The sequence below is a fragment of the Odocoileus virginianus genome, chromosome 14, assembly GCF_023699985.2.
Source record: "Odocoileus virginianus isolate 20LAN1187 ecotype Illinois chromosome 14, Ovbor_1.2, whole genome shotgun sequence".
NCBI lineage: Eukaryota > Metazoa > Chordata > Mammalia > Artiodactyla > Cervidae > Odocoileus > Odocoileus virginianus.
In genome coordinates, this window is record NC_069687.1 from 32,645,353 (window position 1) to 32,658,993 (window position 13,641).

The 13,641-nt window shown below is 36.5% G+C and overlaps 1 protein-coding gene across 1 annotated transcript in view; it reads left to right on the plus strand.

Moving 5' to 3' along the window:
* Window positions 1-13,641, plus strand: part of WDR70 (WD repeat domain 70) — a 276,786-nt gene that overhangs the window by 164,213 nt on the left and 98,932 nt on the right. Inside the window, exon 10 of the mRNA XM_070476595.1 lies at window positions 9,027-9,201. Within this exon, the coding sequence (XP_070332696.1) occupies window positions 9,027-9,201 (175 nt within the window). The remainder of the gene's footprint in view (window positions 1-9,026; window positions 9,202-13,641) is intronic.

Below are 13,641 nucleotides of genomic sequence, written 5' to 3' on the forward strand. Positions count from 1 at the left end.
ACATTTTGCTAATTGGTAGTTCCTAAAATTTAGTGGATGCAGTCTTATTTTAGGCACTGGGTTCAGCAGTTCTAAAAACTAGGGTTTGGTAATGCTAAATAGTTAATTAAATTCCCAAGTAAATCTTAGGGAGAAGGTATGCAATAGGTTATTAAAAAAAAACACCTTTATTTGGAATAAATCATAAATATTTGACAACAAATGCTGGCTACTTGAAACCTATATATTTAAATGTCAATTAAATTTCATTGTATATTGGTTATACCTCGATTAAAATTGATGTCTGAAATGCTTAGATAGATAGTGAATTTCTTACATTAATTATTGAGGGCCTGTTATATATTATGTTTCTGTTATTCAAGAAATTTGATAAAACCTAGACATTTGTTTGGAGAAGAAAATGGCAACCCACTACAGTATTCTTGCCTGGGAAATCCCATGGACAGAGGAGCCTGGTAGCCTGTAGTCCATGGGGTCACACAGAATTGGGCAGGACTTAGCAAGAAAGCAACAAAGAAAGACATAAAAAGATTTAAAACAAACAAAAAACAGACCCTTTGCTCGAAAGGAGCTCTTCTTGGAGAAGAGATAGATGTCAGTATGTAGAATTGCAACTAATGTGATCGGTGTTCAGTCAGTTCAGTTCAGTTGCTCAGTTGTGTCCAACTCTTTGCGACCCCATGAACCACAGCATGCCAGGCCTCCCTGTCCATCACCAACTCCTGGAGCCCACCCAAACCCATGTCCATTGAGTCAGTGATGCCATCCAACTATCTCATCCTCTGTCATCCCCTTCCCCTTCTGCCCTCAATCTTTCCCAGCATCAGGGTCTTTTCAAATGAGTCAGCTCTTCGCATGAGGTGGCCAAAGTATTGGAGTTTCAGCTTCAACATCAGTCGTTCCAATGAACACCCAGGACTGATCTCCTATAGGAAGGACTGGTTGGATCTCCTTGCAGTCCAAGGGACTCTCAAGAGTCTTCTCCAACACCACAGTTCAAAAGCATCAATTCTTCTGCATTCAGCTTTCTTTTTAGTCCAACTCTCACATTCATACATGACTCCTGGAAAAACCATAGCCTTGACTAGACAGACCTTTGTTGGCAAAGTAATGTCTCTGCTTTTTAATATGCTGTCTAGGTTGGTCATAACTTTCCTTTGTAAGCGTCTTTTAATTTCACAGCTGCAATCGCCATCTGCAGTGATTTTGGAGCCCAGAAAAATAAAGTCAGCCACTGTTTCCACTGTTTCCCCATCTATTTCCCATGAAGTGATGAGACCAGGTGCCATGATCTTACTTTTCTGAATGTTGAGCTTTAAGCCAACTTTTTCACTCTCCTCTTTCACTTTCATCAAGAGGCTCTTTAGTTCTTCTTCACTCTCTGCCATAAGGGTGGTGTCGTTTGCATATCTGACATTATTGATATTTCTCCTGGCAGTCTTGATTCCAGCTTGTGCTTCCTCCAGCCCAGTGTTTCTCATGATGTACTCTGCATATAAGTTAAATAAGTGGGGTGACAATATACAGCCTTGATGTACTCCTTCCCCTATTTGGAACCAGTCTGTTGTTCCATGTCCAGTTCTAACTGTTGCTTCCTGACCTGCATACAGATTTCTCGAGAGGCAGGTCAGGTGGTCTGGTATTCCAGTCTCTTTCAGAATTTTCCACAGTTCATTGTGATCCACCGAGTCAAAGTCTTTGGCATAGTCAATAAAGCAGAAATAGATGTTTTTCTGGAACTCTCTTGCTTTTTCGATGATCCAGTGGATGTTATAATGTGGGAATTAGAATTAGAAGGTAATGTGTGAATCTGGGGAGAATTAGTTTATGTCTTTTTCAAAATTGTTGGGGTTGCTCCAAGTTGTTTACATTTCCATGTAAGCTTTAGAGTGAGCTTAATTCCAAGGAGACTCTGCTGGAATTTTAATTGAGATTGTATTGAATTTAAAAATTAAATTCGGCACAAATGAAATCTTAACAGTATTGACTCCATTAATACAGTGTATCTTCTCATTTGTGTTGATCTTGTTTCTCAGAAATGTTTTATGGTTTTTAGTGTACAGACACTACACATTCTTGACAGATTCCATATTTATTCTTGCTGTTATAAATATTATGTCATAATTTCAGTATCCAGTTGTTTGTTGCTCGTCAATAGAAATAAAATTCATTTATGATTATTTATCTTGTATCCTGTGACATTGTTAAACTCACTTATTAGTTCTAGTAGCATTTTTATAGATTCTTCAGATTATCTATATAGATGATCATGTGGTTTCTTAATAAAGACAGTTTTGTTTCTTTTTTCCAGTCTGTAAGCCTTTAATTTCTTTTATCTACCCTATTGCACTGGCAGGCAACTCTAGGATAAAGAAATGGTAAGAGTTGGAGATCATTGCCTTGTTCTCCAGCATGAGGAAAGCATTCAGCCTTTCCCCGTTAAGTGTATTACCTATGAAAGTGAAAGTAAAAGTGTTAGTTGCACAGTCCTGTCTGACTCTTTGCAACCCCATGGATGGTAACTCACCAGGCTCCTCTGTCCATGGAATTCTCCAGGCAAGAATACTGGAGTGGGTAGCTATTCCCCTCTTCAGGGGATCTTCCTAACCCAGGGACCAAACCCAGGTTTCCTGCATTGCAGGCCGATTCTTTACCACCTGAGCCACCAGGGAAGCATATTACCTATAAGTTTTTCATAAATGTCCTCTCTCGGATTGAGGAAGTTCCATTCTGTTTCTAGATTACTGAGAGGTTTTTTTTCTTTTGTCTTATCACAAGTGGATGTTGAATTTTTTTCGAAAGCTTATTTTACATCAGTTGAGATCTGATATCTTTTTCTTAGTCTTTTGATATGTGTATTATATTGTTTAATTTTCAGTCCTTCCCATCTTCCTTTTCATTCCTGGCTTAAGTAACACTTAATCATGTCATAGTATCAGTTTTTTTTTTTCCATTTATTTTTATTAGTTGGAGGCTAATTACTTTACAAGATTGTAGTGGTTTTTGTCATACGTTGACATGAATCAGCCATGGATTTACATGTGTTCCCTATCCCGATTCCCCCTCCCACCTCCCTCTCCACCCAATCCCTCTGGGTCTTCCCAGTGCACCAGGCCCGAGCACTTGTCTCATGCATCCAACCTGGGCTGATGATCTGTTTCACCCTAGATAATATACATGTTTCAATGCTGTTCTCTCTAAACATCCCACCCTTGCCTTCCCCCACAGAGTCCAAAAGTCTGTTCTGTACATCTGTGTCTTTTTTTCTGTTTTGCATATAGGGTTATCATTACCATCTTTCTAAATTCCATATATATGCGTTAGTATACTGTATTGGTCTTTATCTTTCTGGCTTACTTCACTCTGTATAATGGGCTCCAGTTTCATCCATCTCATTAGAACTGATTCAAATGATTTCTTTTTAATGGCTGAGTAATATTCCATGGTGTATATGTACCACAGCTTCCTTATCCATTCATCTGCTGATGGGCATCTAGGTTGCTTCCATGTCCTGGCTATTATAAATAGTGCTGTGATGATCATTGGGGTGCACGTGTCTCTTTCAGATCTGGTTTCCTCGGTGTGTATACCCAGGAGTGGGATTGCTGGGTCATATGGCAGTTCTATTTCCAGTTTTTTAAGGAATCTCCACACTGTTCTCCATAGTGGCTGTACTAGTTTGCATTCCCACCAACAGTGTAAGAGGGTTCCCTTTTCTCCACACCCTCTCCAGCATTTATTGCTTGTAGACTTTTGGATAGCAGCCATCCTGACTGGTGTGTAATGGTACCTCTTTGTGGTTTTGATTTGCATTTCTCTGATAATGAGCGATGTGGAGCATCTTTTCATGTATTTGTTAGCCATCTGTATGTCTTCTTTGGAGAAATGTCTGTTTAGTTCTTTGGCCCATTTTTTGATTGGGTCATTATCGGTTTTATACACTGCTATTTTGTTAGGGATTTTGTGTCTGTGTTATTGGGGATCTATAGTTTTCTTGTGCTGACTTTGGTTTTGGCTTCAGAGCCATATAGAGTGAGTTGAGAAGTGTTCCCTTTTCTGTTTTCTGGAAGAGTTTATGTAGAGTTGGCTTCCTTTCTTCCCTCCTTCTCTCCCTCCCTCCTTACCTTCCTTCCTTCCTTTTTGGCTCAATATCAGATTTTTTTTTTCAGTTTTGAGATATAATTGATGTGAAACACTGTGTAAGTCTAAGGAGTACAGCATGATGATTTGTCTTACATGCATCATGAAATGATTACTACAGTAAGTTTGGTGAATATTCATCTTCTCATGTAGATACAAAATTAAAGAAATAGAAAATACTTTTCTTCCTTGTGATGAGAACACTTAGAATTTACTCTCTTAACAACCACAGTTTTAATTGTATTTATCATCTTGTACACTGCCTCCCTAGAACTTAATTTATCTTATAACTGAAAGTTTGTACCTTTTGACTGCCTTCATCCAGTTTCTCCACCCACTCCTCCCCACCCTTTCCCACCTCTGGTAACCATAAATCTGTTCTAGCTCTATTGGTTTGTTTATTTTTGAAGTATAATTTGCTACAACATTATAGTATTTCCTGTTACACAATGTAGTGATTTAATATTTCTATATATTTCAAAATGATTATCAAGATATAAGTCTAGTTAACATCTGTCACCATATAATGATATTGTCTAATTATTGACTGTGTTACCTAGACTGCACATTTCATACTTGTGATTCATTAATTTTGCAACTGGAAGTGTGTATCTTTAAAAAATTTTTTAAATTTATTTTGTTGAAGTATAGTTGATTTACAGTGTTAATTTCTGCGGTACAGCAACGTGATTCAGTTTTATACACACATACATACTTATTCTTTTCCATTATAGTTTATCATAGGATATTGAATATAGTTCCCTGTGCTATACAGTAGGACCTTGTTGTTTATCCATTCTCTATATAATAGTTTGCATCTGCTCATCCATCACCTCCCCACCCCCAGACCCTCTTGGCAACCACATGTCTGTTGGCTATGTCTGTGAGTCTGTTTCTGTTTTGTAGGTAAATTCATTTGTGTCATATTTTAGATTCCACATAAAATGATAGCATATGGTATATTTCTTTCTCTTTCTGACTTAGGAAGTTTTTATCTCTTAATCTCCCTCACCTATTTGTCTCCTACCCCCACTTCCTCCCTTCTGGCAAACACCAGTTTCTTCTCTATATTATGACTCTGTTTCTGTTTTCTTGCTTTTGTTCATTTGTTTTGTTTTTTAAGTTCCACATGTAAGTGAAATTATACAGTGTTTGTCTTTCTCTTATTTCACTTAGCATAATATCCTCTAGGTCTATTCATGCTGTTGCAAATGGCAAGATTTCATTTTTTTCATGGCTGAGTAATGTTCCCTTTGTATGAATGTATGTTTGTATGTGTGTCTATGTGTGTGTAATGTTCCATTGTATGTATGTGTGTGTATATATGTGTGGGTATGTGTATACTGTTCAGTTGTATGTGTATATATGTGTGAGTGTGTGTGTACATACATTACACTGCATGTATGTGTGTATGTGTGTATATGTGTGGGTGTGGGTGTACTGTTCCATTGTGTGTGTGTGTGTGTGTGTGTACTTACACTGCATGCATGTGTATATGTGTGTATATGTGTGGGTATGTGTGTACTGTTCCATTGTCTGTATGTATATATGTGTGTGTTTACACGTATCTTCTTCATCCATTCATCTGTTGATGGGCACTTGGGTTGTTTCCATATCTTGTCAATTGTAGATAATGCTGCAGTGAACATTGTTGTTGTTCAGTCACCCAGTTGTGTCCAATATTTTGTGACCCATGGACTGCAGCAATGAAACCTCCCTGTCCCTAATCACCTCCTGAAGTTTGCCCCAGTTCATGTCCATTGTATCGGTGATGCCATCCAGCCATCTCATCCTCTGACACCCTCTTCTCTTTCTGCCTCCAATCTTTCCCAGCATCAGGGACTTCCCAGTGAGTCGGCTGTTCCCATCAGATGAACAAAATACTGGAGCTCCAGCTTCAGCATCAGTCCTTCCAAGGAGTATTCAGGGTTGATTTCCCTTGAGATTGACTAGTTTGATCTCATTGCTGTCCAAGGAACGTTCAGGAGTCTTCTCCAGCACCACAGTTGGTAGGCATCAGTTCTTTGGTGCTCTGCCTTCTTTACAGTTCAGCTGTCACAAACATATGTGACCAATGGGAACATAAGAGTGCATATATCTTTTCAAGTTAGTGTTTTCTTTTTCTTCAGATAAATAACCAGGAGTGGGATTTCTGGATTCTATGGTAGTTCTGTTTTTAATTTTTTGAGGAATCTCCATACGTTTTCCACAGTGGCTGCACCAGTTTATTTTCCCACCAACAGTGCAAAAGGATTCCTTTTTTTCTACATCCTTGCTAACGCTTGTTATTATTATTATTATGTTAATGTTTACTTTTGGCTGTGCTGGGTCTTCATTGCTCATTGTTGTGTGGGCTTTCTCTAGTTGCAGCGAGTGGCGGCTATTCTCTAGTTGTGGTGTGCAGCTTCCTGTTGCAGTGGCTTTTTTTTTTGTTACAGGCTCTAGGGCTTGTGGGCTCAGTAGTTGCTACTCCCAGACTGTAGCACACAGGCTCAGTAGTTGTGGCACACAGGCTTAGTTGTCCTGTGTCATGTGGGATCTTCCTGGATCAGGGATTGAACCTGCGTCTCCTGCATTGGCAGACAGCTTCTTTACCACTGAGCCACCAGAGAAGCCCTTGTTGTCTTTTTGATAATAGCCTTTCTTATAGATGTGATGTAATATCTTATTGTGGTTTTGATTTGCATTTCCCTGATGTTAAGCATCTTTTCATTTTTCTGTTGGCCATCTATATATTTTCTTTGGAAAAATGTCTATTCATATCTTCTTCCCATTTTTTAATCAGGTTGTTTGTTTTTTCAGTATTGAGTTGCATGAGTTCTTTGTATAGTTTGGATATTAATCCCTTATCCGATACATCTTTGCAAAAACTTTTTCCTATTCAGTAGGTGGCCTTTTCTTTCTTAAGGTGTTAATTTCTTTCTTAAATGTTTGATAGAATTCAACAGTGAAGTCATTTTTAGTGGAAAGATTTTCAACTATGTGCTAAGTTTTTTTAATCATATAGAAATATTCTAGATATTATTTCATATTGAGCGAACTTTGCTGGTTTGTCTTTTAAGGAAATTTGTCCATTTGATGTGAATTATTGAATTTATTTATGTAAATTCATTCATAAAATTTCCCTATTATTCTTTGAATATTGATGAGCTCTACAGTTATATCTTTTCTTTCATTCAAGATACTGGTGTTGTCTCTAATTTTTGCTTTTTAATCATTCCACCTGGAAATTTTTTAATTTTATTGATCTTCTCAACAAGCTTTTGGTTTCTCTACTGATTTGCGGTTTTCTATTTTATTCATTTGTATTCTCATTTCCTCCCTTCTGCTAGTTTTGGTTTTAATATTCTCTCCTTTTTCTAGTTTGAATTTTAGATCATTGATTTGAGGCATGTCTTTTCTTCTTTTTCCTGTGCTCAGTCTTAGTCAAATACCAGGAATTTCGATATATTGTATTTTCTTGTTTTTTGAAGTCAGAGGGTTATCTAATATTCCTTGTGAACTTTTGACTCATGGATTATTTAGAATTGTATTTATTAATTTCTGAATGTTTTGGAAGAGAATATTTCCAGATACATTTCTGTATTGATCACTTATTTAGTTTCATTTTTTGGACAGTGTATATACTTTTTTATTTCTTTCATTTTAGTGTGTTTAGATTTGTTTTAATGGCTCAGAATGTCGTCTATCTTGGTGAATGTTCAATGTGTAAAAGAATACACATCCAGTTGTTGGGTGAAGTGTTATATAAATGTTAATTAGCTCAACTTGTCTGGTAGTTTCTGAGGTCTTCTGTAGTCTTACTGATTTTTTCTTTTTGAGGTGAGGGGAGGTCTACTTGTTTGATTAGTTACTGAGAGATGAGTGTTGAAGTGTACAACTGTTAAGTATGGATTTGGTATTTCTATTAAGTTTGCTTTCACATTTTGAAGCTCTGTTGTTAGGGAGATATGCCTTTAGGATTCTTATATCTTCTTAATATTTTGTTTCTTATATCTTCTTGATCATTTGACTCTTTTTCATAATGAAAATTTCCTCTTTGTCTCTGGTTTTATTCATTGTTTTCAGGTTCACTTTGACATTAATATACTCATTCTAGCTTTATTTTGATTATGTTATGGTACATCTTTTTTCCATCCTTTTACTGTAGATGGATAATAAGTCTTTATATTTAAGTATTTTTGTGTGTTTTTCATATATAAACACACATTTTTATATATTTATATATATATATATAAATATAGACTGCTGAATTTTAGTTTTTATCTAATCCAATCTGATAGTCTTTTCCTTTTAATTAGAGGTTTTATGCCATTTCCAATTAATGTAATGGAATTTCCAGTTATTGATGAGGTTGGATTTAAACCTACCATGTTGCTATGTGTTTTATATTTATATTTATCCCACTGTTCTTTTAAATTATCTTTTCCTGTCTTGGCTAGGGAAGTCCCACATCATTCTTTTTTACTGACCAGTTTTTTTCAGTATATTTTCTGGTGTGTGTTATGTAACAGTATACTAACACATGTAATTTAAAAACTAACCTGTATATGTAAGGGGTATATTATGTTCAATAGTTCTACTGATCAGAGTGTATAGTCAGAGTTGATTGAAAACTACTGCTTTAGAGGGTCAGAACTAAGAACTCTGACATTTGAAGTAGAATTTGCCACTTGCGATTTGATTTCATGACAACACAATTTGGATGGTTGACTTTATTGTAGTGGGAAACCTCATTTACATACTGCACATTTTATTTTAAAAATGTAAAAAACACTAACTAGATTTATATGCTTAAAAGTTCAGGTGGTCTTTGTGAACTCTTTTGTATTTTAAAACCCTTTCTTTTTTATAAATGAAAATCTCCCTTTTTTTCTTTTTTTAAGGACTGTGAGGACCTGGGAAGTTGAAAATCCGAAGAAGCAAAAAAGTGTGTTTAAACCGCGGACGATGCAGGGTAAAAAAGTGATTCCTACCACGTGCACTTACAGTAGAGATGGAAACCTCATAGCAGCCGCTTGCCAGAATGGAAGCATACAGATCTGGGACCGAAATATGACAGTAAGTCAAGGATACTTAAGTACTCTTTTCTGAGAAGAAAGCCACCTTAGAAAGACAAACATCATGTTAAAATATTATGAAGGTCAATTTCCTGAGTTTAGCCCTAATTTAAACTTCAGTGTTAGTTGATAAAACATTGGGCCTCTGCAATAAACAGCATTTTAGCAAACATTCCAGCTCAGTATTTTCCAATGTGTATTAGATTTTGTTTTTTAACATAAACTCAATCTTTTGGTATAAAGTGTAAAAAATATAGTGTGGTTTATTTTATGACATTTCAATATACTTGGTTTTGTAAGTGAAGAATTTGACAGTAATATAAAACAAGACTAAGCAGAGAACTGGAAAATACCCTTTAAAAGAGGTGAGAAAACCGTGAATAACCAGGGTGATCCATAAATTGTTGAGCAGTTACTTCTGTAGTAATTTAAATAATGGTTTGACATTCCATGACATTCCATTTGAATAAGTTTCAGATTTTTTTTCAGTTTTAGGTCATTATTAGAATAAAATAAATGTTGAAATTGAAAGGGATCATAGAATTCTATAACCACAGAAAGAATGAATAAAATAATGAATAGTCTTTGGCTAATTCTGTGTATTACCAATAAGCTTTGAAAAGGGCTTTGTTGCATGTATAGATGGTAAAACAAGAATTTTTAAGTGGAATTATTCTAGATTACCAATGTTAAAATGAAAATCTACACTAATGTTATAGGAAAAGTTGATTATCTCATTTTACTAAAAGGTGCTGGTAAAATTATTAATTCAGTAAGTATTTATTATCTTTACTGTATTCAGGCACTATTCTGAAGACTGGAACTACTGTAGATTATCCAAAATTTCTGCCTTCATAGAGTTTACATTCTTCTTATTTTTAACAATTATAGAAATAATATTCTTTCAAATAAAATTGCCTGTCAAACACTTTTAATTTTGAAAGGGGCCCCAGGAAGCAGTTGTCTTTTCAGGCAGATGGAGTTAAAGTCAGTTTTCTGGGAATAAGGTAAAACGTAATGATAGAGAAAAAAGAATCCATGTTGATAATGCTGGAAATATCTTTGGCATTTTCTGTTTGTCAGATCTTTTTATTTCTGTTTTCATCTCCACTATAAACCCCATAAAGCTTCATAACAGCTCAGAGATTTTAAAAATCCTTTGAATTGTAAACTGAGTTTTAACTAAGCAATAAATTTTTTAGTAACTGGCTTTCATCGTCTCTGAGTGCTGTTGATTTAACATAGAAATTTTAAAAGTTTTCTTACTAGCTTTAATAGTGATGTGTTTTGTGTGTGTGTGTATATATAATGTATGCATACATACACATATATGTGTGTGTACATATATACATGCTTTTCATGGGCTTCTCTGGTGGCTCAGACAGTAAAGAATCCGCCTGCAATGCAGGAGACTTGGGTTCGATCCTGGGGTTGGGAAGATCCCGTGGAAGAGGACATGGCAACCCACTCCAGTATTTTTGCATGGAGAATCCCCATGGACAGAGGAGCCTGGCGAGCTACAGTCCATGGGGATGCAAAGAGTCAGACACGACTGAGTGACTAAGCACAGTACATGCCTTTTTTTAGAAACCATAGTTTCTAAGTTGAATATAGTTTTTAAAGACTATAGTTTAGTCTTTAAAGACTAGCCTTGCGTATCTCTTAAAATAATTAGTGTATCTCATGTTTCCTATTTTGTAGAAAAGAAAATCTTTTAAGCCATTGTTCTAATCAGAATCTTTGATTCTGTTTAGTTAAAATTTAACAATACATTGAATATAGAACTTATTTCACAACATCCTATTCATTATATTTCTTCATATTCTTAAATTTGCATATGTGTGTGTCACCTGAAGAAAAATCAAATTGAGAGGAAAAAACTTGTTAGGAAACCCAGTTCAATTAAAAATAGATTTTAAAAATTCTTAACTATTACTTCAGCAATAATAAATCATGTAGAGGGAAACACTAAAGCTGAGTTAAGAAAAGGTAATAACAGTAATTTTTCCCACACAGTAGCCAAAGAATTACATGGTAAATAATGCTTCATACATATGTTTTGTGATGAGTAAAGCTATCATAATTGCTGTATTTAATCATGAAATTCTCATTAGACCAACTTGAACTTCAGCAAATTAAATGAAATGTATCTTTTTTCTTGGAAGTAAAGTGTCTGTCAGTGATAAATTTCTGTGTTCCCAAGGCCTACCTTTATTCTAGAAATTTGCTGGCTGGTAGTATAGCCACTAGCTACATTTGACTATTTCAATTTTAAAATAATTAAGGTAAAATTAAAACTTCAGTTCCTCAGCCATACTAGCCACTTACTGGACAGCACAGATAGAGAACATTCTCATCATTGCAGAAAGTTCTGTTGGACATTGTTGCTCAAGAGGAGTGTTTGTTTGCCCAATATCACTCTCAGTCATTTGATGCTGGGTTGTTTTTAAATTTGAGAGGAAGGCCACTTCAGAGGAGCTTCTCCTGGTCTGTGCTGCCTCCCAAATTCCTCACTCTCCATTCACCAGCTTGTATGTGAGCAACAGCAAGGAGACCAGTGTTTGGTTGGCATGAAGTGAGGGAGGTGCAGAGTATGGGGAGATGATGTTGGAGAGGTCAGACTCAGGACCTCTGCATATGCTGAACCTTCAGCCTCCACATTCTTTCTCTTAGGCGTTCACATGACTTGTACCCTTCACCTCTTTCAGCACTTTGCTCAAATGCTGTCTTTTCAGCAAGGCCTTCCCTGACTCCACACTATACAATTGCAGCCTTCACCCCACTGGTGGCACTCTCTCTCCCTCTCATTTTCTTCCATAGTGCTGATCATCACCTGACATACTATACTATATATTTTACTTGTTTATTGACATTGTCAGTTTATTTCTAAGAAGTCATTAAAAATAGTAGCATAAAGAACTATCTATGTTATATGAAAACATAATGAGTCAGAGATATGAGAGGGAGGATGAGAGCTATTGAGGTCCACAAATACATAATTTTTGATGTATCTTTAATGATGTAGAAACACATAATCTGTATTAATATAGATGGATTTTAAAATGATGTTTCATGTCTCTCTGAAGTATAATTTCTGGCGTTTAAAATATTCCAGCTTGGATAGTCTTATGAATACCCAGTGATGACTTCCATTCACATAAAAAAACCTACTGAACTCTTGGGACATATTTTGCTGGAAGCAATGTTAGTGCTATAATCTGTCAAGAATTGACAATATGCCAAATTCTTTACCAAAAGAACATGGTGTGCGTTCTTGTATTGTAATCATTATATGTAGACTAAGATTGTGGTAGGAAAATGAGGACCCATTATATTCATGGAGTTTTGCCTTCCCTAGAACAGGGGGAATAATATTTGAAGTTTGATTTGGCAATAGGGTATGACCAGAAACTTGACCCACTCTCCATCTGACTCTCCTACTGCTCCTTTGGCCTGCAATCCCAGTCCGGATTCTGGGGCTGTCCCTTTTAGAAACATGACCACACACTACAACCCCTTACCAGGAAAACCTCAAGCCTGTGAGACACTGCAGAGACATTTCTCCAACTTGGTGGTTGGTCAGTGCCCACATTCTCTCAGCCATGCTAGAGAAAGTTGGTTTGGTTCAGAGAAAGCTGGGGCAAGGACTAATGATCACACCGGGAGATAAGCTTCTGAGCGAATAAGCCCCAGGTGAATAAGAGAACAGGTATCAAGGAGAGAGAATACAAAAAATAAAGTCACCAGTAGTAGCTTGAGTCCAGTGTTCCACAAATCTTTAAATGTCTCCAGTCACCTTCAGGGCTTCCCAGGTGGCTCAGTGGACAAAGACTATGCCGGCAGTGCAGGAGACATGGGTTCGATCCCTGGGTCAGGAAGATCCCCTGGAGGGGTCATGGCAATACACTCCAGTATTCTTGCTGGGAAAATCCCCTGGACAGAGGAGCTGGCAAGCTGCAGTCCATGGGGTCACAAAGAGTTGGACACGACTGAAGTGACTGAGCATGCACACATGCAGTCACCTTCAGGTGACCCAAGTTAAGATTAGGTTGATTTTTGGCCTTCTACACCTTCCCCTTTATTAATATATTATATATACATACACACACAGAGTAAAACATTTTGTTTTTATAATAGAGAATTTACAATTTCCTTTTTTTTGTTTGGTAAAGAATCTGCCTGCAGTGCAGGAGACCTGGGTTTGATCCCTGGGTTGGGAAGATCCCCTGGAGAAGGGGACGGCTACCTACTCCAGTATTCTGGCCTGAAGAATTCCACAGACTACAGTCCATAGGGTTGCAAAGAGTTGGACACAATTGAGCAACTTTTAACTTTCACTTTTTTAATTTGAGAGTGTAACATGGACAACCTTGTAATAATAGATATGGTTCTAATTGGATTTTTCAAAATTTCTTTATTTAAAGGGAAGCATAATTTTACA